General features: G+C 41.0%; 1 protein-coding gene across 2 annotated transcripts in view; it reads right to left on the bottom strand.

Annotated features, from left to right (window-relative positions):
* Positions 1-6,878: 6,878 nt before the first annotated feature.
* Positions 6,879-25,877, bottom strand: part of PLEKHA8 (pleckstrin homology domain containing A8) — a 59,357-nt gene continuing 40,358 nt past the window's right edge. The window contains exons 13-14 of one of the 2 annotated variants that reach the window (XM_025993079.2): positions 17,687-17,748; positions 6,879-12,795 (exon numbers count right to left, since the gene is read on the bottom strand). In XM_025993079.2, coding sequence (XP_025848864.1) covers positions 12,598-12,795; positions 17,687-17,748 — 260 coding nt within the window. In that variant the 3' untranslated portion in view covers positions 6,879-12,597. The remainder of the gene's footprint in view (positions 12,796-17,686; positions 17,749-25,877) is intronic. The other variant, XM_025993080.2, reaches the window with a different exon arrangement.

The following is a 25,877-nucleotide window of genomic DNA, read 5'->3' as shown; positions in this document are numbered from 1 at the left end:
ATAAAATCTTAAAAAAATTTTTTTGGAGACATTTATCTATTACCTTCGGGCACTGCTACCTTCTACCATCTTGGGGTGATGAAGTTTAAGACCCTTTGATGATTTGCTTTCTCTGCTTCATTTTTTTTTCATTCTTGAAGTTCATTAACTCCATCAGTTTATGTTTTGGTGTCCAGTGCTTTCTATCAGATTTCCTAGAATATAAGACTTGTTTTCAATCTGAATATTCATTCCTTCATTTCAGGAGAACTTTCCTGTATTAAATCTTTCAGTACTTTTTTCACCAAGAAAAGGTCACCAATTATGCATATATATGCTAGCGTAGCTTTGTCTTCCTACAATTATCCTCTCTAGAATTGCTTTGGTCTTTGCAGCCCTCTCAAGCCTTTTCTCCTTTGTATCCCATTTTCAACATGTTTCTCGCTATTTCTAATTCACTTATTTGTTCTAGAATAGTGTTATTCTGGCCAAGTTGTTTTCTTAGCTCTGCAATCTGCCTTTTTATTTCATTCTGTTGTTTAATCAGCTCATATGTCAGCACTCGTCTTATTGAATTCATGTTCTTTTGAGAACACAGTATACCTATAGGAGCTTTTGTTCTTTAGGTTAGCTTTTCTTCCCAGTTGGTTTCATCTGGTCCCCATGCCCTCCTTTTGCTGGCTGTGTATTTATGTAGTCACCGGGTCATTTTATTTAAATTTGCTCACATGTAAGGTGGCAGCTCCCTTCAGACCATTTGTTTGCTTTGATATATTGTTGGTGTATTTCCCTTGGCATGCTTCCCATCTTATCTGACAATTATTTCTTTTCTTCCGTGGGCTTCTGTTCTGGGCACTTTCTAGCATGACTGATATCAAAGTACTTAATAACCGGCTGACACACTGAATAAGCAGAATGGAGGTTAGCCACAGCTCTGGGGCAGGAGCCCGAAGTCTCTGAGTTGGACCACCAATCATTGTCAGATTGTGAGGTGGTCTGGAATTGGGGGGGGGGGTTCTTGTGAGAGGGACTGAGGTGGCCAGAGCAGTGTGTCACACCTCAGCTAGTGATCATTTACCTTCGGGTATGCAAGGATTTTGATATTTTAATGACCAGCACAGCCTACCAGTGTGTACCAGCCAAACCAACCTGCTTGTCTGTCTGCATGTGGGAGAAAGGAGGAGCTGTGTATACACATTTTTGTTGGAGGGATTGGACTCTGCTCTGTCTTCTGATAGTTGTATCAAGTCCTGCACCAGGGTGAATTCCAAATGGAGAGGAGACATACCTACTATATTACGGGGAAGGAGACCTTTGGGATGTGGTATTTTCATCTTAATTCACAGATGGGCTGGTTGTTCCGGTCTCTTGTTCCACCCATCTCTCTCTAGCAACACCCTCCTCTTCCTCCTCTTCCAAGACACACACACACACACACACACACACACACACACACACACACACACCAGCCCCACTCAAAGAAGAGATGTCTACTCCTCTTGACCCAACTTTTTTTTTTTACATTTGTTTTTATTGAAGTTCAATTTACCAACATGTAGTATAACACCCTGTGCTCATCCCATCAAGTGCCCTCCTCAGTGCCCATCACCCAGCTACCCCAACCCCCCGCCTACCTTCCCTTCCGCAACCGTTTCCCAGAGTTAACTGAGTCTCTCATGGTTTGTCTAATTTTTCCCAGTTTCCATCCTTTCCCTCATAATTCCTTTCACTATTTCTTATATTCCACATATGAGTGAAACCATATGATGACTGTCCTTCTCTGATTGACTTACTTCACTCAGCATAATACCCTCCAGTTCCATCCATGTTGAAGCAAATGGTGGGTATTCGTCTCTTCTGGTGGCTGAGTAATATTCCACTGTATACATAGACCACATCTTCTTTATTCATTCATCTGTCAAAGGACACCGAGGCTCCTTCAACAGTTTGGCTTATTGTGGACATTGTTGCTATGAACATCAGATGTCCCAGCATTTCACTACATCTGTGTCTTTGGGGTAAATACCCAGCAGTGTAATTGCTGGTTGACCCAACTTTCTAATCAGTTTCTTTAAAACCTGAGATTTTAATGAGAATTCTGGATTTTGCAAATTCCCTCAATGGGGTGGCAGGATTAGGAGCTCTTTTCATTCTTGCCAGAAAATCTGTTCTTTTTCTTTGATGGTCATATTTTGAAGTTTAGGGCTTATTGACAAGATTGGGCTCCTTCCCTTGCTTCATTGCTAGTGAATATTTTTAACCTTTATAATTTTTATTTATTTTGGTAGATCATTTTGTCAGGTTTTAGGGGATGGAGATTCTGTGATGTGGCCTTATTTATCCTAAGAAAAACAAAAACAAAAACAAAACAAAAACCAAAAACCAACCACCCAAAGCACAATTTTATTTATTTTTTAAAAAATTAAAAAAAAATTTAGGGGTGCCTGGGTGGCTTAGTTGGGTTAAGCATCTGACTCTTTATTTTGGCTCAGGTCATGATCTCAGGGTCATGCTCAGGAGGGAGTCTGCTCCAGATTCCCTCTCTCCAACCCCCCCCCTTCCCGTTCTGGTGCATTTTCAATCTCTAAAATAGATAGAATTTTTTTTTTTTTTTTTTTTTTTTATCGAGGCTCCATGCCCAATGTAGCGCTTGAACTCACAACTCTGATACTAAGAGTCACATGCCCTACCAAGTGAGCCAGCCAGACACCCCCAAGGTACTATTTTATTTTATTTATTTTATTATTTTAAGATTTTATTTATTTATTCATGAGAGACACAGAGAGAGACACAGGCAGAGACATAGGCAGAGAGAGAGAAGCAGGCTCCATGCAAGGAGCCCAACGCGGGACTCGACCCTGGGTCTCCAGGATCACACCCTGGGCTGCAGGTGGCGCTAAACCGCTGTGCCACCGGGGCTGCCCCCAAGGTACAATTTTAAATGTCTAAACCAGCAACTCTGGGTTCTCAATCTGGGCTGCATATCAGAATCATCAGGGAGATTTTAATAATGCAAGTGGCAGGCTGCATTCCAGAGACTGATTTAAGTGATCAGGAGAGGCTTAAAACATCAGCGTTTTTATTTGCTTGTTTTTTTTAAGCCCTTTTTGTGATTTAAACACTCAAACAGCTGAAAACTATGAGCTGGACTTTACCTTCTAATTGTCCATAATTTGATACACATAAGCACCATTTAAAAAACATTTTATATCTGCATTAACAAAGGCAAAATATAAAAACCACAAATTATTTATATGCTGAGTGATCAGAGTATTTCTTGAGTAGCAAAGGAAGCAGGAAAGAAGAGAAGTACATGGTTTTGCTTCAATTATTTTTATCTAGCTGGATAGTGGAACTCATTTGAAAGAAGCAGGGGAGTACTGTGTGATGTAATGCCCAATCTCTAAGAGAGTTTTAGGATCCTCCCAAGGGCAAGAAGCCACTGGCAGGTGCTGGCGCCCTGACTTGGACAAGGTGATGTTCATGACTTAGTGAGGAAGGAGCTACAACCAATAAAACAGACACCAAAGAATTGGTCTAATTCCCCTGGTATCATGCTTCCCACCCCTCAGTTGCAATTTATGTGGTATTTAGAAATGCAGGAGGTGTTGAGGTGAAACTGATGGCTGAGATTTATGATGTGGGACAGTTTTTAAGGAGAGGTTCAGTCTGGGCTTTGGGGAAGGGGCCAGTGGAAAGGCATTCCAAGTCTGTGAAGGAACCTGAACCATGGCATGGAGTCGTAAAGGGTTTTCAGATTTGGAAGGCAGGGGCAGACAGGCTGAAAGATCACCGAATTTGGAGGTCAAGGCCGTGGTTACTGGAGTGCAGAGGTTGAGACAGGCCGTTGTAACCAACTGGGTGGAGACAGTGGACGTGAGGCAGGAGCTCAGGTGTCTCTGAATTTCCTGCCCGAGAGCCTGCCATGATGGTGCCATCACTTACTTAAATGGCAAAGTGTAAGTGGCAAACAAGTTTGGACCTGGGCTTTCAGAGGTAGGTAGGCCATCAAAGGGTGGAAGTTCAGAAGGCTCACGGGTCTGGTGGGAGCTCAAGACCATGGCCCCGGTGAGTGACCTGCACCTCAAGTGTAATTTAAGGACTGTCTGCAAGGAGGCTCCTGATGGAGATGAATCAAGTTAGCATGTTTGCAGGAAAGGGAATAGAGTCAGGTCCAAATCAGGAGGAAGCAGGCAGAAAGTCACCCCATGTGCCCCAGTTCACAGATTCACAAAACCCAGGGGAAGGTTTGGTCAGTGACACATCACAGTCAGGGCAAAGGTGACAGCGGCTGTTGAAAGTGATCTCACGTAAAACCGTGAAGCAAGATTTGATTTTTAAAACCTCTAAAAACTTTTCCAACAACTTAGACTGTCAAGCCAAAGCAAAAAACCAAACAACCCCCCCCTCCGAAATTGGTCACACACTCAATGTGAGCAAAGATGTGACAACTCTGTTCTCTGAAAAAGGAGACGTGATTGCATAGCAAACCACCCCAATGTGGTTTGTGTTCACAGTACTGATGTTGGACTATCAACACTCGACAGTTCTCTACGAACCTGAACCAGCCCTGGTCCAACGGCAGCATCTCCATTTTGTGCCTCAGGAAAGGAGGATGGTGATGATGAATGTTAGGATGTGTGTGTGTGTGTGTGTGTGTGAAGATGCATATACATACGTGATGTGTGCTTGTATAAAAGATCTCGGACATCTAAACGATGCATATGAATGTAAGAACAAATAAAAACATCAACTCTAGGATGGTGCCATTCCTAATTGCTCTTTTGGTTTCTCCATCATGACCACTCAGCAGATTTTCTAGGTGAACTCATGTTATCATAGAATAATGGAACAGACAGAAAATGTTACCAATATTCAGATTCTGGAATAGCAAGCAGCAGACATAGCCTCACCTTAGCTGGTCCCTCACGATCACGAGGCTGCTCTACTCTCCTACCCACTGGAACTCAGGACAGATATTCAAACATGTTCTCTTTTTGAACACACCTTGGTTCATCCTCCAGGAAACTTCTCTTTTCATGCCTCCCAAGCACTACAAAAAGTGGAGCTAAGGGACAAAACCCGACTCTTCACACAACTCCTATCTGAGTCCCTGGTGCTGGTAGGTATGGTGAAGGCAGGAGACTGACAGCTGGTCCTCATGCAGCCATCTCTGGCAGTTTGGACGTCTGAGACTTGTAAGAACAAAGCCATTACAAAAAAGCTCCTAGGGTTCTGTGGAGGATGTACCTGTAACTTAGAACAAGCAGAGCGCATACACACTGCAGGTAGCGATGGGCACGCCCATTTTCTACAGCAAGGAGGACAGTGGTGGTGGTTCTCCAGCGTTACGTCGCTTTTTCTTGAAGATCTGCCCATATTCGGTGCGGAACAAAGACACACATGCCTGTCACAGTGATTGTTTCAACCGACAGAAGCCCAACAGAGGCAGTATAAACAAAAATGTTGTTGTAAAGGTACAGGTTTCTCCAACGGAGGTACAGGAATCTCAGGGCAGGAAAGTAGGCCTCCTAAAACCTGAAGTAGGAAGGGGAAAGCTGGCCTTCAGAGAAAGCTGGTGGGTGCCTTGGTGACAACACACTTCTTCAGTGGGACTAGTTTTCTCTTGCATGTGGCTCAACATGGCGATTCCATGACTCCTTGCACTCAAGCATCTACCACACTGCACTTCTTCACTTTCTTCTCTTGGTTCAATCCTGCTTCCTCCCATTCTAATCGGCTCAATTCATGTATTTAAAGAGGTGGCTGGGGATCCCTGGGTGGCGCAGCGGTTTGGCGCCTGCCTTTGGCCCAGGGCGCGATCCTGGAGACCCGGGATCGAATCCCACATCGGGCTCCTGGTGCATGGAGCCTGCTTCTCCCTCTGCCTATGTCTCTGCCTCTCCCTCTCTCTCTCTCTATCATAAATAAATAAAAAAAAAAAAAAAAAAAAAGAGGTGGCTGGAGAGAAGGCCCCGTGTGGGCAATGCGTGGGAAACTTCTGTGGATAGGGCAGCATCCCAACATCAGCCACACATCTCTCTCTCTCTCTGCAGGTACCTCAACATCCACCAACAAGTATAAGAGGGAGAAAACCCAACAGGTTCAACCCTACTTTGGTATCAAGTGATTTAGGCAAAAAAGTATTGACTACTGAACATAAGCTTATTAATCACAAAGCCATTCAAATATTATACATAGCAAACTCATCCTTCTCTTCTGCATTTGTGGTTTCTCTGAAAACAGAATTAAACCGGCCCAAGGAACACAGCTGCCATGAAAGGAAATAGTCTTCTTTCTAGAGTGCTAGGAACATCCAGCGCAATGCCATTATATAGGTCTTTTGGTGCTTCAAAATTAATTTTTGTTTAGGTTTTAACCAGTTTTTTTTTTCTTTTTTTAAGATTTGAGTTAGAGAATTGAGCACACACACAAGTGGGGGAAGGGGCAAAAGGAGATAATATCCAAGCAGAGTCTCTGCTGAGAGTGGAGCCTGACATGGAGCTTGATCCCCGACCCTGAGATCATGACCTGGGCCAAAACCAAGAGCTGGACATTTAACTGACTGAACTACCCAGGCATCCCGGTTTTAGCCAGTTTTACATAGATTTTGGAGCTAGGCTGCCTGAGTTGGTAGCCTGACTCTCCTCCCTAACAGCTGTGGGATCTTAGGCAAGGAGCTTCCTCAGTCTGCACCTCAGTGTTCTCATCTGCAATTTGAGGATAGCGACAGTACTGGCCTCACAGAGCAAGTAGGACGATTAAATGTGTTAATATTTGTAAAGGGCTTAAAATGATGCCTGCCAAAGAGTATGTGTTCCATAAATGATACTTCTTATTGGCATATTCAATAAAGCAGAAATGCACACAAACATCTTTAAGAGAAGCACTTGATAAAATACTTTAAAAATAAGTTTATTATAACTAACGAATATAAAATCTGACAGATGTTTTCAAACATTTTTGCAAAAAAAAGTAAAACCCTCCCCACAAGATAGAGTAAGAACTTGGACAGAGTTTTACATGAAAACTAAACATGAAAATTCTCATTCATTGGTTGGTCCCCAATGGCTCCAACACATTTATACTAAGTAAAGGCCCATTAAAATTAACAAATCAACAAACTACTTGACATTTGCGTTCTACTGACATTATGCTGCTCATTCAAAATGCTTTAGGACAAAGACAGTTAACACAAGACTGTATGTGACAGGTACTCAAAGTGCACAGATCTATGAGACCGCAAACACTCAGGATAACTGGGGCTGGAATTCAACACTGACTTACAAAATTAATCCGAGGAAATCTATGTACATTGTAGCCTTTGGCATCTGGTCTAATGTTTTTCTTCTTTATAAAGACATTGTTTTGTCCAATCTACTAACCAGATTAAGTCAACCTTAAATACATGTCTCATCTGACACAGATTGTCCACAGCCAATTTCACGTGAGGTAGTTGGGCTGTTTACTGACATTCTAGTAAAGCTGTCATGACACTGGGGACTCAGACATCAAATGTGCCATGACACTGGCTCATTAGCCTCTGGGAAGCAATAGAATACTCCTAGATCACCCTGTCATCACTGACTCCACACACACCTATGAAGAGACACATGCACAGGAGCCTGTGACCTCATCAGTTTTGCAAGGGGTGCCAACCATCTCAGGGTGGCTCCTGTTTATAAAGTACAGGGAAGAAATACTGACCACACTGTAAAATATATGTAATAGAAAGAATGGTGCTTAAAACAAGCAGGGTCTCTTTCTTGTCATCTTACATAGCTTAGCCGAAAACATCTGTTCACTCTGCAAGAGAAGTGATTAAAAAAGGGTAACCAAAAGAAATCTCACAAACTTTTGCATTACAGAGTAGTGGTATGTTTTTTTTTTTCCCTTTTAATAAAAGGCTATATAAAAACAGTGGAGGAGAAAGATCAATGCATGCGTCAGCTGTACCGCCACCGATCATTTAATCATGCCCTGGAGTGCCTTAGTGCAGCAGTGCAACGAGAAATCATGCAAACGGCCTCTGTACACAGGACGACTGGCAGCGACGGGATGGAAACCAGGAGCGTTTACAGAGAAGGTCTGATGAACAGTATGTTTGTGGAACTGTTGAATGGATCCCTAACAACCTTGTAATTGATAAACAGTCTTAAAATACCATTAGACAGCTACTGAGTAATTTTTTTAATGTCATTATTATGAAGCCCTGAGTAAGCAACTGCAGGTTACAAAGGGACATCCAAAAGCAGAACATTATTTCTAAATAAAGTCCTCTATATGCACTTCACAGGGACACAGGTTTACTGCACACGCTGATGCTGGTGTACAGGCTGTACCAGATGACCAAGAGCATCTGCAATCAGGCCCTCTAGGACCAATCACAGCAGCTCAGCTAACACAACAATGGCTTAAAATAGACTTTACTTACAAATTCTAAATCTAAAAATATAAAAAAGGTTGACCGTTTACCTTAAAAAAAAAAAAACCCACAGAACCTCAGAACAGGGAAGCTGAAAAGCTATAAAAGCTGGGATGAAGACCAGAAGGAACGGATTTTAATCAATGACTCAGAAATGCACCACAAAGTAACCAAGTCCTCATGGGATGTAGAAGTTTAAATAGAAAAAAAAAAACACATGAAAATAGTTTTCTTTCAGAAAGTTGCCTCACATCATCTTATATTGCTCATGACCTTCTGACTCCTTCTACTGCCTTTAATGGTTTCTTCATAGATAGGACTTTCATAATCAGATTAAGTCTCCTTAATACGATGCCTCTTACTTCAACTCCTTTACTTCTAATTTAATAAAGAAAAGTATACTTTATTTATTGGCTCCTACCATGTATTTTTCTTGATTAAAAGCACTGTTCCAAAAATATAAAGATGAAAGCATTAACTTTGGATACATACATGTGTGCAAATAGTAATCAAAAAGAGAAGCTCGCAAACTTTCCCAGCAGTGTTTGTCTGATAGGTTACTTTCCGCACACGGTGGTCACCTGCTTTACAGCTACAGCAAATGGGAACGGAGGTTCCTTAAAGAAGCTCCTGAAGTCCAAGAGGGGAAGAGAATCCCCACTGACTGGATACCTCACCCTGGGCTAGGTCTGTGCTCCACATATGCATTAGAGGATGTCACTGAGGAATGGGGCAGAAGGGCTAAAATGGGGGATGGATTTGGTGCTGAGGGGGCTCTGCTGGCAATCTCTTGTAAGAAAAAACAGGAGAGGAAAGCAGTAAGGCTGAGTTCTGGAGTTCGGATATCCCTTAGCGTGCAAACTGACATTGGAGGAAACTTTTTGTTGGGAATGACATGCAAATAGTGATGATAAGGTGCCTCAAGCCGCTACTTACACATCCTAACGAACACTGCCTTTCAAAGTCAATTCTCAATTCCCTGGGGACTGAGGTGTTTGACATCCTGAGAGCCCTGCTTCTAGAACACCCGGCAGAGCTGAATCGAGAGTTGACAAGAGAATCAGCTCCACCTCATAGTCATTGGTTGGTTTTGCCCCCAAAAGGTATCCCTCCAACTTATGTCACCAGGATTAACTAAAATAAATCAAATTTACTTTCAAAGGACAAAAAAAAATTCCCATCTCTGAAAGGATTTTGTTCCGTTGGACAAATATACATCAATCCCTCCTAAGCATGGCTTCTCTTGGAGAAGAGCACAAGTGATAAAATTATGTGTTTGCAAGCATTTTTGTCAGGGATCATCCAAATATTACTTAGTAGCTTCTACTAATACCTAGAAGACAAATTACTTTTTTCTTCAGGATCTCTCTAAAGGTTACTCTAAAAAAGGACTCCTAAAAATGTTTTGAGCAATGAGAGCAAGGCGATTCCTCTGTTAACAAGCATAACATGCTTTCATCTCATCTCGGTCTCTGGGGAAAAGAAAGCTGAGATATCAAAGAAATCTTGGAGGGCTACCGAGGAAAGGTCTTAACTATCCTCTCTCTTTGTTCCCATCTAGGATGATACCTGCAGATTAGTACCTGAACTAAAAGCAAACGCTGTAGATCCAGGATGAAGCCCTGGCTACGCCATACTTCAGGCCAAGTTCAATTTATCACCTAGTGTATCACCTAATACAAGCTTTTGTTTAGGGCCCTCCAAGCTTTATACTTATCAGGCACACTTCACATGCTCCAGTGAGGAAAGTACCTACCAAAAACCTTACCCCCTCTCTACAGGGGTGGCAAAAGGGGGGAGGGAGAGTACAAAATATAACCTCTTCAAGTTATTCAAGCTAACCTGATCTAGGTTCCCAAGGACCCTGGATCATATCCAACTCTTCTTTCCTAGAAAACTGAGTGATAGAAACCAAGGCAGTACCTATATAAATGTGAAAGGGCCATGCTGAGTAGCTTTCTCTGTATGTATCCAGAGCCTCGCTGGCAAATCTGAGTTGTTTTCAATGCGCCCACCCCTTCTCCAGGAGAACACACGAGTTCACCTGAAGTGACAGGGGGCAGTAGCAGTTGCTCAGAACGGATACTTATAGTCTCCCAGGAGCAGCCCCTTCCAGCAGCACCACGCCTACAGTGTCTTCATTCAAGGTTCAAGCAAAGACTGGCTGTTTTTTGTTTTTTTTCTCTTTTTCCCTTTTAGTAGACTATGTCAAGGGCAGCAAGTCTGAATTATCCTCTAGCTCTACCATCATATTCACACTAGACAGAGGAGATCCACAGTGATGACTCGAGGGAGTGGGAGAGGATGACACACCCACCTCAGTAGCTGCCAACAGCAAGTGCTAAAATACAAATGAATCAATATCATTTTAGCACCTTTTCCTCCCACCTTAAAACATTTGTCTTTCTAAGTTTAAGCATTTTCCAGAAGTCTTTAATGAGTGGGGCACCTGTTTCATTAACCTGAGCTAAATAAACGCCATTTTGTTTAAGGACAAAACAAAAGACAAAATCAAAACTCCTCTCTACACCAACCCCTGCCTCAAGAGGGTTCTCTTTGCCCTAGGAAAAGTATCATCTGGGGCTGCTCAGGTAGCAATCACCTGTGTCCTTTTAAGGAACTCACCTTCTACTCTGAGGCACTACCTTGTTGGAATGTCTCTTCTAGCTACTGGAAAGCAGCAGCCTCTAGTGGAGAAGCCACCACGACTTCCCGCCCATGCCCACTTTTGGCAGCTTGGCCTACTGAAGACTCCTGGCATCACACACTTTTTAGGAGAATGCCTACCCAGTGTTGCTTTATGCAAGTGTAAATCCCACCTTTAAATTGTGACACAGTCTCCAAGCTTTTGAGATTGATAAGCAGCTGTATTTGGCTGGCTCTGCACTACTGGCGCTTATACCAAGATTGATCAGACAGCACATTGAGAAGCACGGTCCCTGATTGCAATGCCAAAGCCTGCTGGCTGGGTGCTGAGGCCAGTTCAATCAAGAAAACTGAGTACATTTGCTCCACTTCTTGCTCTCCCTTCAACTATTTTATTTCAGTGAAAGCCTCTTCCTCTTTGAGAAAAAAGGATATATCATTTAGTTCATGCAGAAGATGAGGAGTCCTGTAAACTAGAATTTAATTTCGTGGTTCTTCAACCCAGGGTGCAAAAGAATCACCTGGAAAGTTTATTCAAATGCAGATTCCTAAGTCCCACCCCTACTATGCAGGTTCTCAGGTCAGGGTAAGACCTAGGAATTTGCTTTTTGAAGCACTCCATGTGATTTTGCTGGAGAGGTGGTCCAGATCACACTTTGAAATGACCTGCTTCCTCTAATTAGAAGCTGTGTGACTGTGAGCAAATCCCTCAAGCTCTCAATCTTACTTTTGAAATGGATAAAAAACCCTGGATGTCACAGTTTCACTGTTATGTCCAATTCAGATGGTTCATGGGAAAGCATGCTTGCAAAGTGTGGGCACTAGATAGGGGTCATCTCAGATCACACGTTGCATCTCTGCCATACTGTCCTCCAGCTCTGATCAGGGCACACCACTCATATGTTCAGAGCCACTGTCTGTCCCCCCACATATACAGGGATGGCACTCCTTGTGTCTTCCTCCTTCCACAATGACACGCTTGCATCAATGCCCCAAATACCTGGACCACACAGAATCTTCTTGCCTACAGAGCCATGGAGAAGAGGATTCTCTGAATGTCTAGGAATACCAGACTCTACATTTTAATAGCTTCCACAAAGGAACTTAGCCTACCCCAAATTTTTAGTCTAAGTTGAGTGAAACACTGGCAATGTGTTATAGTCCTTGATACAGAATTTGATCATTTTCAGTTTGGGTTTGGGAGGCCCATTAAAACTAAAAGGTAAAAACAAAACACAATACCAACAAATTCATTTGTTAAATCTGCTCTTATAACTTGCTGTTCAATTCTAATATAACAGCTACGATTTGGTTTCCAGGAGGCCCTTTGAACTGAAATATATAGCACCTTGGTTTTTAAACACACAAAAGACATATGCATTTTTAAAAATTATATATAAAAGCACTAGGCTTTGCCTCCTTCTCTCCATCCCCTCAAGTAAGGAATTGGAGAAGGTTGAAGCTGCTGCTGGAAATTAAGCAGGGCAACAAAACACTTTAGCAGACTTTATTCCCTGAAGTTAGGAGGCGGCGCGGTGCTGCAGACGTCATACCACCTCATCAGACTCCAGTCCGTGGACCTCGTATAAAGTGTCCAGTATCGCCAGCTGCTTTTCCATGGCAGGGAGGTAAAGGCTGAGGTCCCTCTGCATTCCAACACTGAAAGCTGCTTTCTGGTGGTCACCTTCCTTTATGGTTAATGCGGCGACAAAATCTTCATAGGATGGAGCTGCCCTCAGAGCTAACTGCAAAAGAACTGTTCGTGAGAATCTGTATCACGTCCCTTGCTGATGCACGCTTTACTCTTACACATGAGTGCATATGTGCGCACATACACATAGATTAGAAGAGCGAGAGTAAAAAAAAGGCAGGAACATACCCTTCCAATCCATAAACTCTGAAATTATATTTCAAACACCAGAACAACAAATTTTAAGGCTGTAAAATGGCTGTATGTACTTGAGCCATCTTGGGGATGAATGATACCAACAAATCAGGGGGTGCTGGGAGGAAAGAGTTTGAGAAGAGCTCCCTTCTCATTCACAGTGTGATCCAGACTATGCCTTTTGAATCCTCAGAATCCATCTGCACACATCTTCCTACTACTCTATTTGCTCCCACCTGGCCAGCCTTCCAGGGCACCTCACTCATTTCTGTCCCATCCCATGTAGGTGTCTCTGCCTAGCCCTTTTTCCCCCGACATGGTAATATTTCCTCTGCACCCTTGATACAGTTTATATCCCTATTTTACAGGTGAACATTATATAGACAATGAGTGTCAGGGCCAAGATCTGAACTTAGGAGCGACTCTGCTATCTGGTATCCACTGGATTGGCTCTGCTGATAGCTCTGGAAATTCTGGAATCTTGAATTAATTACACTCTTTCTTGAGCTTCCCTGTTCTTTAAAAGTCTTTGAGAATTAAGCCACCCCCTTTTGGTAATTGGATCGTAACTGGAATTATCATGCAATGGTTAAAGCACAGGCTTGGGTGAAGGAGACCTGGGCTCGAATCTAAATCTTTCACGTATTAGCTTGAGAAACTTAAGCAAGGTGCTTAACCTCCTAGAACCTCCATTTCCTCATCTGTAGGACTGGTACCATTTTCCTTTTTTGAAAGATTAATGCAATATGTAGCACATGTTTAGCTCACTTTCTGACACATACCAAATACTCAAATAATGGTAGAAGTACACAGGAGAGCAGAGAATGAAGGGAAGGCAATTATCTAAAAAATGTTAGAAAATCCCAGAGAACTGAAGGATGTAAGTCTTTGGATTTAAAGATCTACCCAGTACTCAGCATAATGAATGATAAAGACTAAAAGGAGAATATCATGAAATTTTAGGATGTGGGATAAAGATCCTAGAAGCATCTAGTAGGGGGGTAAGGGACAGTTTATATACAATGGAACAGGAACTGGAATGTCATTGGATTCTACAGTAATAACAGCGGAAGCTGAAGGACAACAGAGAAATACTTCCAAAATTCTGAGAGAAAATTATTATTAACCTAGTGTTCTATACAAGCCAAAGCATCACTCTGGAAAAGAACAGAATAAAGACATTTTCAGACATGCAGAGACTCAGAAGTTTAGCTCCCTTGTACCACTCTTAGCAAACCATTAGAAGACATCAGTAAAACAAGGGATTAGATCAAGAAGTAACAGAACCTGAGAAGTTAGTGTGAGATGGGGATTTAGTATAGAAAAACCTGTAAAGAAGAGTCCTAGGGCATAGCAGTACACCAGGACTGAATAGCTAATTAAGACTGGCTGTGAGTTTAGAAAGTTCTGGAAGGGAAGTCTCCAAGAAAAGAAACAAAAAAACTCAACACAGATAAACATGACATGTCTGTGGGTTCAGAATGATAATTTGAGAGATTTGATGATGCAGGGGAAAATATAAAACTTGTACAGGAAAAAAGGGGAAAAAATCCACAGAATTTTGGTTTATCTTCATGTTATTTTGTGATACACTTATATTGGGAAGGTGGAGATGGGAAATTAGGTAGTGATAGTAAGGTCTAAAGAAAGCTAAATTCTAATCTATAACAGAAAGTCAACATTAATGACTAAAATTGATGAGGCCAAGAATAATAGCAAACATTTTTAGGATTATGAAGGTACTGGAAGAAATAGTCACAGTAGCTGAAAGTGGCAGCATCTTTGGAGTGAGTCTGTAAAGGTGTGCATAGAAGGCAGGGGCTGCTATTTTTTCTCATAATCTTTTTGGACTTTTTGATATAAAAAACAAAAAAATAAAATCAAGCCCTATGCATGTGCATTTAGGTATAATACAATTTATGAAAAGTTTTGTCAAGAATGTATTTCTCAAAGGTTCCCAGGGGACTGTGATGCAGTCAAGTCTACTTAGGAACCAGAGATAGAACACAACTGAGGAGGAAACCAAAAAGGTCAAATGATACATTGTTAGGACACATGCTGCAGGCAGAGCCTGGACTGGGCTTTGGTCCTGTGAATTACAACTGCTTGAAGATAAAAGTTCACTATTTGTCTGGTAAATGACTCAAATTCCTGGGTTATAAAAGATGCTTCCCTGAGCAACTGAGACCAGTTAATGACTTCGCCCCTGCCGATCACTGCACGTTGGGGAACAATAAGCTTTCTACAGTAGGGATGACTTGCAGAATCACAGGAGAGAGGCTGGAAGGGCTAATCTAGCTCTTTTATTGATAATGGCTGTTGGCAAATGCTCAACATAATTTATTTTCTTAAAAACCAACAACTATAAAAATTACTGGAATATTGAGAGCCTTCAAAATGTTCTTCCTCTCTAACTTTGGGTGTATTAGATCACCTCTTGTGTCTCAGGTTTCTTTATCTATGACAGGGAAGATAAGAGAACAGACTTCAGAATTATGAGATCACTAAATATATGTAAAGCACTTAAAACAACAGCTAGTGCATGGTAAGTGCTCAAAATTCTAAGTTCTAATAGTTTTTGCTGTCAAATATAACAATTTCACTTCTAGGCACCTACTTTTAGGAAATAAAAGAGTTTTGGTCAAAAAGGGATGTAAATGAATGCTGTTGTATTTGTAACAACAGACTCAGAAGCAGCTTAAACTTCTATCATAGAGGACTGGCAAATAAATCATGGTATGTCCATACTAGGGAAGTATGCAGTCACTAAAAATAATGATTTTCAAAGCCCTTATGGCATTTAAACATGGTCATGATAGAATCTGTTAAGTGGGAGGAGAAATAATACAGAATTATACTCCAAGCTAACTATCAAAAAATTTACATGCATATACAGAATATACAAAATAATTTTACACATGTAACAAAACGTAGATATAAAAACATAAACACCTATAAGATAAATACTTAGATAAATATATACAATTAAGTAGAACAGCATTAAAAGAATAAGTAAATATATATAAAAATATAAGCTAAGAAGGTAAAAAAAAACCCACAAAAATGTTAAGGATGGTTATTACAGAGTAGTGAGAATATGGACATTGTAATATTTTCCCTTTCCATTCCTCCATGATTTTTACATTTCTTTGAGTCTAAATTACTATATACTGGGGAAAATGCTGTGAATTAACAAAGTCCTTTCAAAGACTCTCGCTTATGCTAAATTTTCTGCTATACTTATATTCTTTTTGGCAACATCTCTTGGATCATTACTATTTCAGGATTAAACTCTGACTTCTATACCACAAAACCAACTACAACACCACCTTTGTTTCTTATGAATAGGGCAACTCAATGTTTTTATGCTTTGTCATCTCACCAGGGGAACTTGGATTTCAGGCACCTACAAGCAGTCAGTGTTTACTCCGGGAGATCCCGAACATACCGCATCCACTGCCTAACCCTCAGTGCAGCCTCTCCATCCTGCCTTCATGGCAGAGAGCGGCGATGTGAGCGATGAGCACTAGCCCTGGAGACAGCAGAGCCGGTTTAGACCCGGGCTCCATCACACCTTTACTCTGGGACTCAAATGAACAGATCTGAACTTGTCGAACAGTTGAGAGTATGCCCTGAGGATTACCTAAGGTAACGAATGTAGAATCTTGCGCTGTGCCTGGTACACAAAGGTGTCCAAGAGCCAAACGGTGGCTATCATGATAATGATGAAACATGTACTGAATGTAAGCGTGAGCACTTTGTGGCTGCAGTGGCTCTGGCTCCTACTCCAATGAGCGGTGGGGTATAGAGTTATCATCTCCACGCTTTCAAAAGATTACTTCATTTCACTAAAATTTATTTCTTTCACACTAAATTCTTCCCACTTTCTTCATCTACCATTAATAAATCATGACCTAAACAGTTCCTATCTCAGCAAATAATGTGTCCCATCCTAGTAAAAGACATGTACAAGGCTGTTTCTACCCTCTGACCTTCCACGGAACACTCATATTCTGTGGTGTTTGCTAGCATACCACTACACAAGACTCTGCCTTTTTACAGATGTACCTGACTAAGGCTCACTTCTCCTCAGATGACGGGAGAATCACAGAGTATTACTGTTCACATAAAGGGGCCATCTACTCCTGCAATTTTACAAAGCAGGCTAATTGCCTTGTGCAGGGGACTATGATTCCCAGGTATGTGTTCTTCTTAGGTCAACATGCTGGGAAGAAAGGAATGGCGGGGTAACAGGAGCCAAAACACCTGAAAACAAACACCTCCTACAATGAAGAAAATTGACTAGAAGTGGTTTCTAAGAAGCCCTAGCTGCTGGCACACCAACTTAGTCAATATTCAAAGATAAAATGTGACTAAGTGGAAGACAAGTCAATTAAAACCTGGGACTTAAGAGGACCAAGTACATGGGCAGTAGAGGGAGCCATGAGTTTGAAGGCGCCGCTGGTCTCCCAGCACTGGGGCCACTGCACTGATCAGAAGACAACCACCATCTCCACATGGTCACTGGAGCTGGAGCTCGAGCTGGACAGGGAAAAGCATGCTAACAGTTTTTTCTAGTCTAGACATTTTCTATTGCCAACATTTCCACACGACAAAGATCTACAGACTTAAACAGGCAGCACTGTGTTCTTATTCTTGAGAACAAAGCAAACAGAAACACCATGCACACAAAACAAACCAAACATCTCGCTGTGACCATCAGAACATTAGGAGGCAGGAGGATTACTTACCGCAAAAACCCCTCGAACTACCCAGCCGTGGTGCTGCCGTAATGTTTTACCATATGCGTTATCTTGAAAAGAAAAAAAAAAAAAACTCCATGAACCACAATTTCACTAGAATCAGATGTGCTATTTGTAGCACCTCCTTTCTAATGTACATGGTAGCATGATCCTACTGGTATTATGAGCTGATAAGAAAAGTCTAATTACAAGATTATGTGCCCCAAAAGTCTTGAGTAGGAAAAAAGCCTACAAAGATTTTTTTTAACAAAAAAACAGATAGCTCCACTTTTACCCTGTGTAAATATATCTGAACTTCAGTTTATTAAAATGGTGAGAAATGTCCTGCACATATCAGGAAATAAAGATGGGGAGGGGGTGTAATTGGAAAAATCTAAACTAAATACAATTAAAAATACACTATAAGAATATAAAAATGTAGTTCTCTGAATGTTATGGGACTCTGAGCCAGTCCCTTAGCGGTATTCTTGGTTTCCCTCTTTGTAACCTGATCTTTGAGTTTCCTTTCAATTCTAACCTTTTATTCTGGTATATTAAATGTTTGTCCTAGATGTCCCCATTACCATGGATATACAGTATTAAACCAAGACACCTTTAAAACTACCATGGACAGAGTGGCTTGAAATTACTAAGCTAGTTATAAAGTTCTTGGTGAGACCTATTAATGAAAGTCACTCATATTCTAGACTTTAAAGATAAAAACCTATGATTTTTGTCCCAATATGTTTTAAAATGAGATTTTAAAACTGGCATATAATAATTTTAATTACAAAAAAAACCTCAAGAACAAAATGACTGCATTTTATGCAAGGGATGTGTTCCTTAAGGATTTGAATAATACATGCAAAATTCAAAACTGATTTTTCCAAAGGAATAAATGCATTCTCAGGAGGCACCGATCTACATTACCACAGTGCACTTGTATCAACACTCCATTTCATTTTGAAGCACCATCTCCAGTGTTTACAGAGTGCTCATTCCTAAATAATAGCTAGGGATCACAGGGGTCGTCTGACCTTCTTTATCATGCTTTATCACATCTAAATTTTATTCCAAACTTAATTATTTTCATGTGCTAGTTTCAGCACCAGTACAAGTGCCACCACCATTTAATCAATGCTTAAGTGACATTATAATAGGATATGAAAATATTTCAAATTATAACAAAAGCAGATGTTAACATAACAGAAAAGCAGACACTGAAAAATTACAATCACAAGTTATGCAGTCCACTGCAATGTGGCTCACAGAATACTGCCAAAGGATGTCAGGTATCTACATTTTCCGGGCAGGTGGCTGTAGCTTAAACACATTTTAACAATTTACTCAAGCCCTCTGGTTTGGAAATAATGTAATTCTTGTCAACTTTTCTTTTAAAAATTTGGATGAGGCTTTATTATACTTTTACCATACGCTACTATCAAGTTTACATAATTCAACTTTGCATAAAATACAATTTATATTTTACATAAAAGACGGTACATTTGAAATGTAACAGATTCCTCTGGTTATCTAAAGTTTTAAGAACAGGTGGAAATGCCAGCACCCTGTTGGTAAGCTAAAGCAGAAACAATAAAGAAATAATAAGTTCAAGTATGGAGAAGACTCTTACAAACAGCCTAAAGGAGAACTCAAGATTAAATTTAATTTTTTTCTTAGGAGAGCAGTCTGAATAGATGTAGAGTGTGCTCATAGATACAAGCCTTTGATGTAAGCCACACTTCAAATCTATCTGATTCTCCAAGGGGACAGATGGTATCAGGGACACTGCAGACGGTGTATAAGGCCTTAGCAAAGAAAGGGTTGCTGGCCCTCGATGTGTATAGTGCAGATGGGCAGAAAACAGTAGGCATACTCTCTGAGGTAAATCAGGAAGACAAACCACATTCCACCCATCCTTTCCAAGAATCCATTTGGGCTGGCAAGATAGTGTACAGGCCCATGGGTGTCCACTCCTGAAGTGAGTCACAGAAGTAAAACAGTGGGAATACTTTATTTCTTGTGATCTTAGTCCAGGCGAAGAATTAAATGCCATTATAAATAAACAGATGGGATTCAGTGACATTAAAATCTGCTGGCGGACATCCACAATGCAATGAGGGGCTGCCACACACCCCATACTGTGCAAGGCAGGGGAGATCCTTGAGTGATTAAAAATCAGTCAGTCCACTGCCCTTAGCAAGTTTCTGGGCTTATGAGAGCCAGCCATTTAACAAAGTGGTATTATATAAACTGACAACCGCTATAGTAAAGACATGTATACAGAGCTTTCTGTAAGAATAAAAAGAAGACAGAGAAATGAACCCAGCCTGTGGGCATGTGGACTAAGAATTCTCCAAAGAAGTCTCACAGGCTGGTAGGGCAGAGAGAAGGGTGGTAGCTGGGGCTGCAGACAACCACCAAGGAGCTGTGAGAGATGGAGGCATGCTATGCAATGGGGAGTAGTTTACCAGGGCTGAAGATCACTGGGGCTAGGGCCAAATGGTGAGGACCTTTATGTGCCATGCCAAGGATTCTGAACTTCCCACCGAAGGCACAGTGGCACTTCTAAAAAATCTTAACACTTATTTGCTTTTTTCTAATTTCACAAGTAATGCATGCTCATTGTTGAAAATAAGGAAAACACAAAAAGGAGGAAACTAAAGAAACCTATAATCATGCCTCCCAGATATAACCACAGTGGGCATCCTGCGGTTATATTCTCTTAGTCTTTTTTTCCTATACAAACTGCATTATGATCTTCTGACAGCCATGATCATTCCGATTGGGAACTGTGGTAGATAAGTAAGAGGGTGAGATTTACATTTCCTGACAGTTCGCAGCAAATGCAGCTGTCCTGGTCCCTCAGTCTTCAGCTCCCAAAGGCTCCTAGCTGGATGAACTCCAATGTTACTCCAAACCTCAGGGACTCTCTACCTTTCTTACAATCTGCTATTTAAGTCAATCCTTCAAAGGCCAGAAACCCTTCTCCATGCCACCCTTTTTAGGATAGCGGGGGTGGGGTGGGGTGGCGGCGGGGGGGGGGGGGGGGAAAGGGTGCTGTTGAGTCCCAATAATGGGGCAGTCTGGTCTAAGGAAGGGGGAGTGTCTTTATAGCAGAATGATCTGTGCCCTCCTGCCTGGCCCTTCTAGAGGTGACAGCCATCCCTTGCTGCACCCACACCTTGCCAGGGAAGAGCTTTGCCACAGTGCAAAATGTGGGCCAGCTAGTCTAATAGGACAAGGAGCAATCAACTGGAGAATTTGTGCTGGGTCCTGACTCAGGTCCAGAAAGACTGCTATTATAACTTAAACCAACAAATGAGAGAAAATTCGATATATATATATATCCCACAAAAAAACACAACTTGCCAAAAGTCCTTAGCTGACTTCTAGGGCTACAAATATCCCTGCCACATGAGGCTGCATTAAAATAAAATGAAGTCTAAGCGTGACCTATTTTAGTTACCTAGAGAAGATTAGATAATGAAATACATTAATCTTCACTGTAATATCCATTCATTATCATAATGCGTGTTCTATAATCTGCAAGTATTTTTGGCCTCTGAAAGTCATAAATGATCCCCTTCTCCCAGAACTTTGAGATGTGTCAGTTCCTCAGAGGCTGAAATCAAATTTCTGAGTAGGAAGCCTTAACAATCACCTTAACAATCACGCCCAATTCTTCTCCTTTTACAAAAGAAGAAACAAAAGACCCAGAGAGATGGTCACTTGGCCAAGGTCACAAAGTTAAAAACAATGAGAACTTGGGGTAGTATTGTCACTTTAAGCCATTCTAAAAATCTAATGTTTACTCTTTGTGAAACAAAATAACAAAAATGTGATTTCTTTACTGATAACTCAGAAATGTGCTGAGGTATGTATGTATGTATGTATGTATGTATGTATGTATTAAAAGATTTCATTTTTAAATAATCCCTAAACCCAATGTGGGGTTCAAACCTACAACCTCAAGATCAAGAGTCACACACTCCACTCACTGAAGCAGGCAGGTGCTCCAGAAATTTGCTGAGGTATTTAGAGATTGATTATGCCTAAACCTGTTACAGCATGTGAGAAAAAAGAACTTTTCCATCACATCACTGTTGGTAGATAACTATTCTGTCCAGGAACTGAATATATGACAGTGTTTCTCTATTGTCAATCTGTAATTGGTAAGAATTCGTCAAGTTACTTTGGGCTGTAGAGAAGACAAAGGAGAAATGCAAATCTAAATTTTAGGAGAACTTGGGAAGTAGATAAGCAAAGCCGGGAAAGGTGGAATCAATCATTCCCTGGGTTTAGTTGATGACACTCATCTCAGCTCTGCAATGTACTATGCTAGGCAGTCCTTGGCAACAATTAGGAACCAGGAGAGGTTTGAAAGTGAATAGATCTGAAAAAGAATACTGAGTGAAAAAGAGTGTATATAGTGTGACACCAAGTATAGGAGTTTAAAACGTGAAGTACAATACTAGATACTATTTATAAACACATAAATATCTAGTAAAAGTATAAAAACATGTGTTATATAACAGTAAATAGCAAATTCAGGATGAAGATCTTCTCTGGAGAATGGAAGGAATAATGGGGTCAAGGGGTGGTACATGGGTAGAGCATCAAACTTTTTTATGTATTTGTCAAGTGGTAGAGATTTGCTAAATGTCTGAAATATAATAATAAAAAAAAACTGAGCTATTAGAAAAGTACTGAATTCTCTAATAGTGACTAAGTTTCAGGCGAAATGAATTGTATGAAGAAAAGGCAAATCAATAACCAATGGACAGGGATCCCTGGGTGGCGCAGCGGTTTGGCGCCTGCCTTTGGCCCAGGGCGTGATCCTGGAGACCCTGGATCGAATCCCACGTCAGGCTCCTGGTACATGGAGCCTGCTTCTCCCTCTGCCTCTCTGCCTCTCTCTGCCTCTCTCTCTCTGTGTGTGTGTGTGTGTGTGTGACTATCATAAATAAATTAAAAAAAAATAAAAAAATAAAAAAAAAAAATAACCAATGGACAGCAGTGAAACAAGTACCATGAGATATCCTTTGTTAACTTTAGACATTAGCAAGACAAAAACATGTATTATAAGCCAAGTCTGCCGTTCAAGAAAGGCACATGCTCTGAGTAGTTTGGGAGAGGGCCTGACTTGATTCCTTTTCCATGGTATTTCAAGAAAAACTAGTCAAGTTATAATTTGATTGTAAATATCAGATGAATTCTGACTTTAGCTCTCTCACACAGTTCTCTTTGGGAAAGCCTTTTACATTAAATACATAACTAAGCATCTTATTACAAATTTTCCCATTGTATGCTAGAGATCTTGGTTGGGTCACTGTTTACCTGACATTTATGGAATCTTCCTGAGGTGAGGGGTGTGGTAATATGCTGTCCCACTGAGGGGACAGTGCAGAGCGTGTTAACACTCAGTACAATGGTGCCTGAAATGCCTGAGCAACTTTTCTGCCTTTTACTTACAGGGAGGTTTCCCAAAAGCTCTTTTTGATGTGGCATCTGCGAATGGAGGGGCTCAGCTATAGGGTGGACCATTCAACATATCTGCCTTGTGGACCTATCTCTTCCTTTAGAATGAACTCTAGAGAATGCCATAGGACATTTAAGGGTTCAGAGCAGCTCTTGACATGAGACTACCCGAAAGAGTCCACTCTAATCATGATAGGAAATGCAAGCGATGGTTCAAATGCAAAAGGGGGCAGCATAAAGCCTAAGGCCTCTTTCAGATGCTAGGAACTCATTCTAGGTCAAAGAACTTCAGCAATACAATGACTATACATACATTCTCCTATAAGAGATGTCAAGGTTTCCATTGTGTCATTTAGAATTTTTTATATATATCACCTTCCATTTTCAAGGCCATTAAGGTTATACAAGTTTTATGAACGTTTACCTCAAAATCCTTCTTAAGCAGTGTTTTCAAATTTGGGAATATGAGTCAAGGTTTATCCTTAATTCATCCCTACTATCTTGCTATTCCTAAATTAGGAAAAATTTTCTGTCACTGGAGAACTAGCTACTTGTCATGAAAAGGAGGCAAAATTAACTGATGCTGTGGCACTAACCTCAGCGCTTTTATTCCAGTTTACTCATCAATCACTCAGAAGCAATCAAATTCTCAAATAATCAAAATGTAGCCTAGCGACAAGTTAGCTTCGATGTCCTAGTTCTAGATGAGTGGATCTCAAACTTTTAACATGGATTAGAATCACCTAAAGGACTTACTAATATGGATTGCCATGTCCCATCCCTGGGGAGTTTTTACCAGCAGGTGCTAGGTGGGGCCTGGCAGCCTTCATTCATTCATTCATTCATTCATTCATTCATTCATCTTTCTTTCTTTCTTTTAGATTTTGTTTCTTTAAGAGAGAGACAGATATAGTAAGAGAGAGTAAGAATGGGGAGGAGAGGGAGAAACCGACTCCCTACAGAGGAGAGAGCCTGACGTGGGGCTCCATCCCAGGACCCTGAGATCATGATCTGAGCCAAAGGTGGACGCTTCACCAACTGAGCTACCCAGGTGCCCAAGCAGCCTTCATTTCTAATAAGTTTTCAGATGATAAAGACGTTCTCTTTGGACCACTTTGAGAACCACTGATCTAGATTTGAGACCCTATGGAAGGTACTTATCCTCTAGACCTCAGTTTACTCATTGTCAAAAAGGACTATCTGGAAGATTAAATGAAATATTTCTCAAGAACCTAGTCTCATTCCTACACCAGGTGCTCTAAAAAAATAACTCATATTCAACTTTAGAACCTAAAACATGAAAGCTGATTTGCCTATATAAATACAGGCATAAACTCTCTCTTTTACCTACATTTCTAAACTCCTTCATTTTAGATAAGGTATCAGTTCTACTTATAAAGGCCATGATTGAAAAATGAGAAGAGAAGCTGTTGACTGAGAAGAAATCTGCATTGAGGAGCCTATGGATTCTAAGTAGTTAATGTGTAAACACTTCTTATGAAGCTACATTTGTTTCCACAAAGCTTGTCCTGTCTGCATCTGGAGGGAGGGTGGGTGACTAGAGGAACTTCTCTTTACACTGAACAGCAGCAGGAAACTAGGGACCCCATAAGCAAAACTATGATTTAAATCATGAAAACTTCTGAAATAATCCTGAACACCAGGATGAAAATCGAGTCTACAGCCCTCTTTTCCCTCTGATTGAAAATAGTGCGGAAGGGAAAGCTGAGACTGTGCTTATTTTGGTTTTGAAGCATCATTTCCCCTTCTGGTCTCCTCTCTCTTCAGAAGGGTCCAGACTCCAAGTAAAAAGATGGGGGGTGGGTGTGAAAAAGGGCAGAATTAGGATATTTTCAGCTGCCTCCCCACCTCAGGGGCCAAGCTTTTCTTTTTACTTGTATGACCAGTAAGCAGCTGGGTTCTCTTCTGCCTCTGCTCCGGTGGAGGGGTGAGTGAGGTCAGTGTTCACCTGCTCCCTCACACAGACAGCTGTACCAAAACAGCTTTATGTGAAGGGTGGAACCTACCAGGCACACTACTGTATCCCAGAGCTTCTGTATTTCCTGCAGTAGAGGAGTCTTCTTCTCAGGGTAAATTTCTACACTAAGAAGTTAGTCTGGAGAGAAATTTCTGGCTGGGTACCAGAGCTTTGTAAACTTCTCATTTCTGATTTGGAGCAAACAAACCTCATTTTCTGACAGGTTATCATCTTCATATGTCATGATGATGAAAATATAAACAAGAGAAGCTAGCCTCTATCAAGTGTTTATTATATAGCACTCTACTACTCTACTAATCTTTTTTACATGCATGAACCTATTTAATATTTACAACATTTTTAGGGAAGTGGTATCATCATTCCCATTTTATAGAAGAGGAAACCAGGAAACAGAAAGGTTAAGTAAATTGCCTAAGGACACAATGCTATCAAGTGGTAGATTCCAGAGAGCCCAAGATCTTAATCATTCCTTAAGTCATAAAGCTCCATCGATACACTGATGAGGAGGCATCAATAGTTATAGTAAATATACTTCAGGACATGTGTACTGAAATCAGGACACATGGGGAACATACAACGGCCTGTCCTAGAAATTCAGGGATATATAAGAAGCTCCTGAAATACAGGTAGTCTAGGGATAGTGGAGAAGACCTTTTGTGAGAAAAATGAGGGCTTTTGAGGCAATGGGCCCAAAGTGATTCTGCTTCAGACCTTTCATGG

This window comes from Vulpes vulpes, chromosome 7, assembly GCF_048418805.1.
Source record: "Vulpes vulpes isolate BD-2025 chromosome 7, VulVul3, whole genome shotgun sequence".
Taxonomy (NCBI): domain Eukaryota; kingdom Metazoa; phylum Chordata; class Mammalia; order Carnivora; family Canidae; genus Vulpes; species Vulpes vulpes.
The sequence above is the reverse complement of the archived record's forward strand: the minus strand, read 5'-3'. Positions and strand labels throughout refer to the sequence as shown.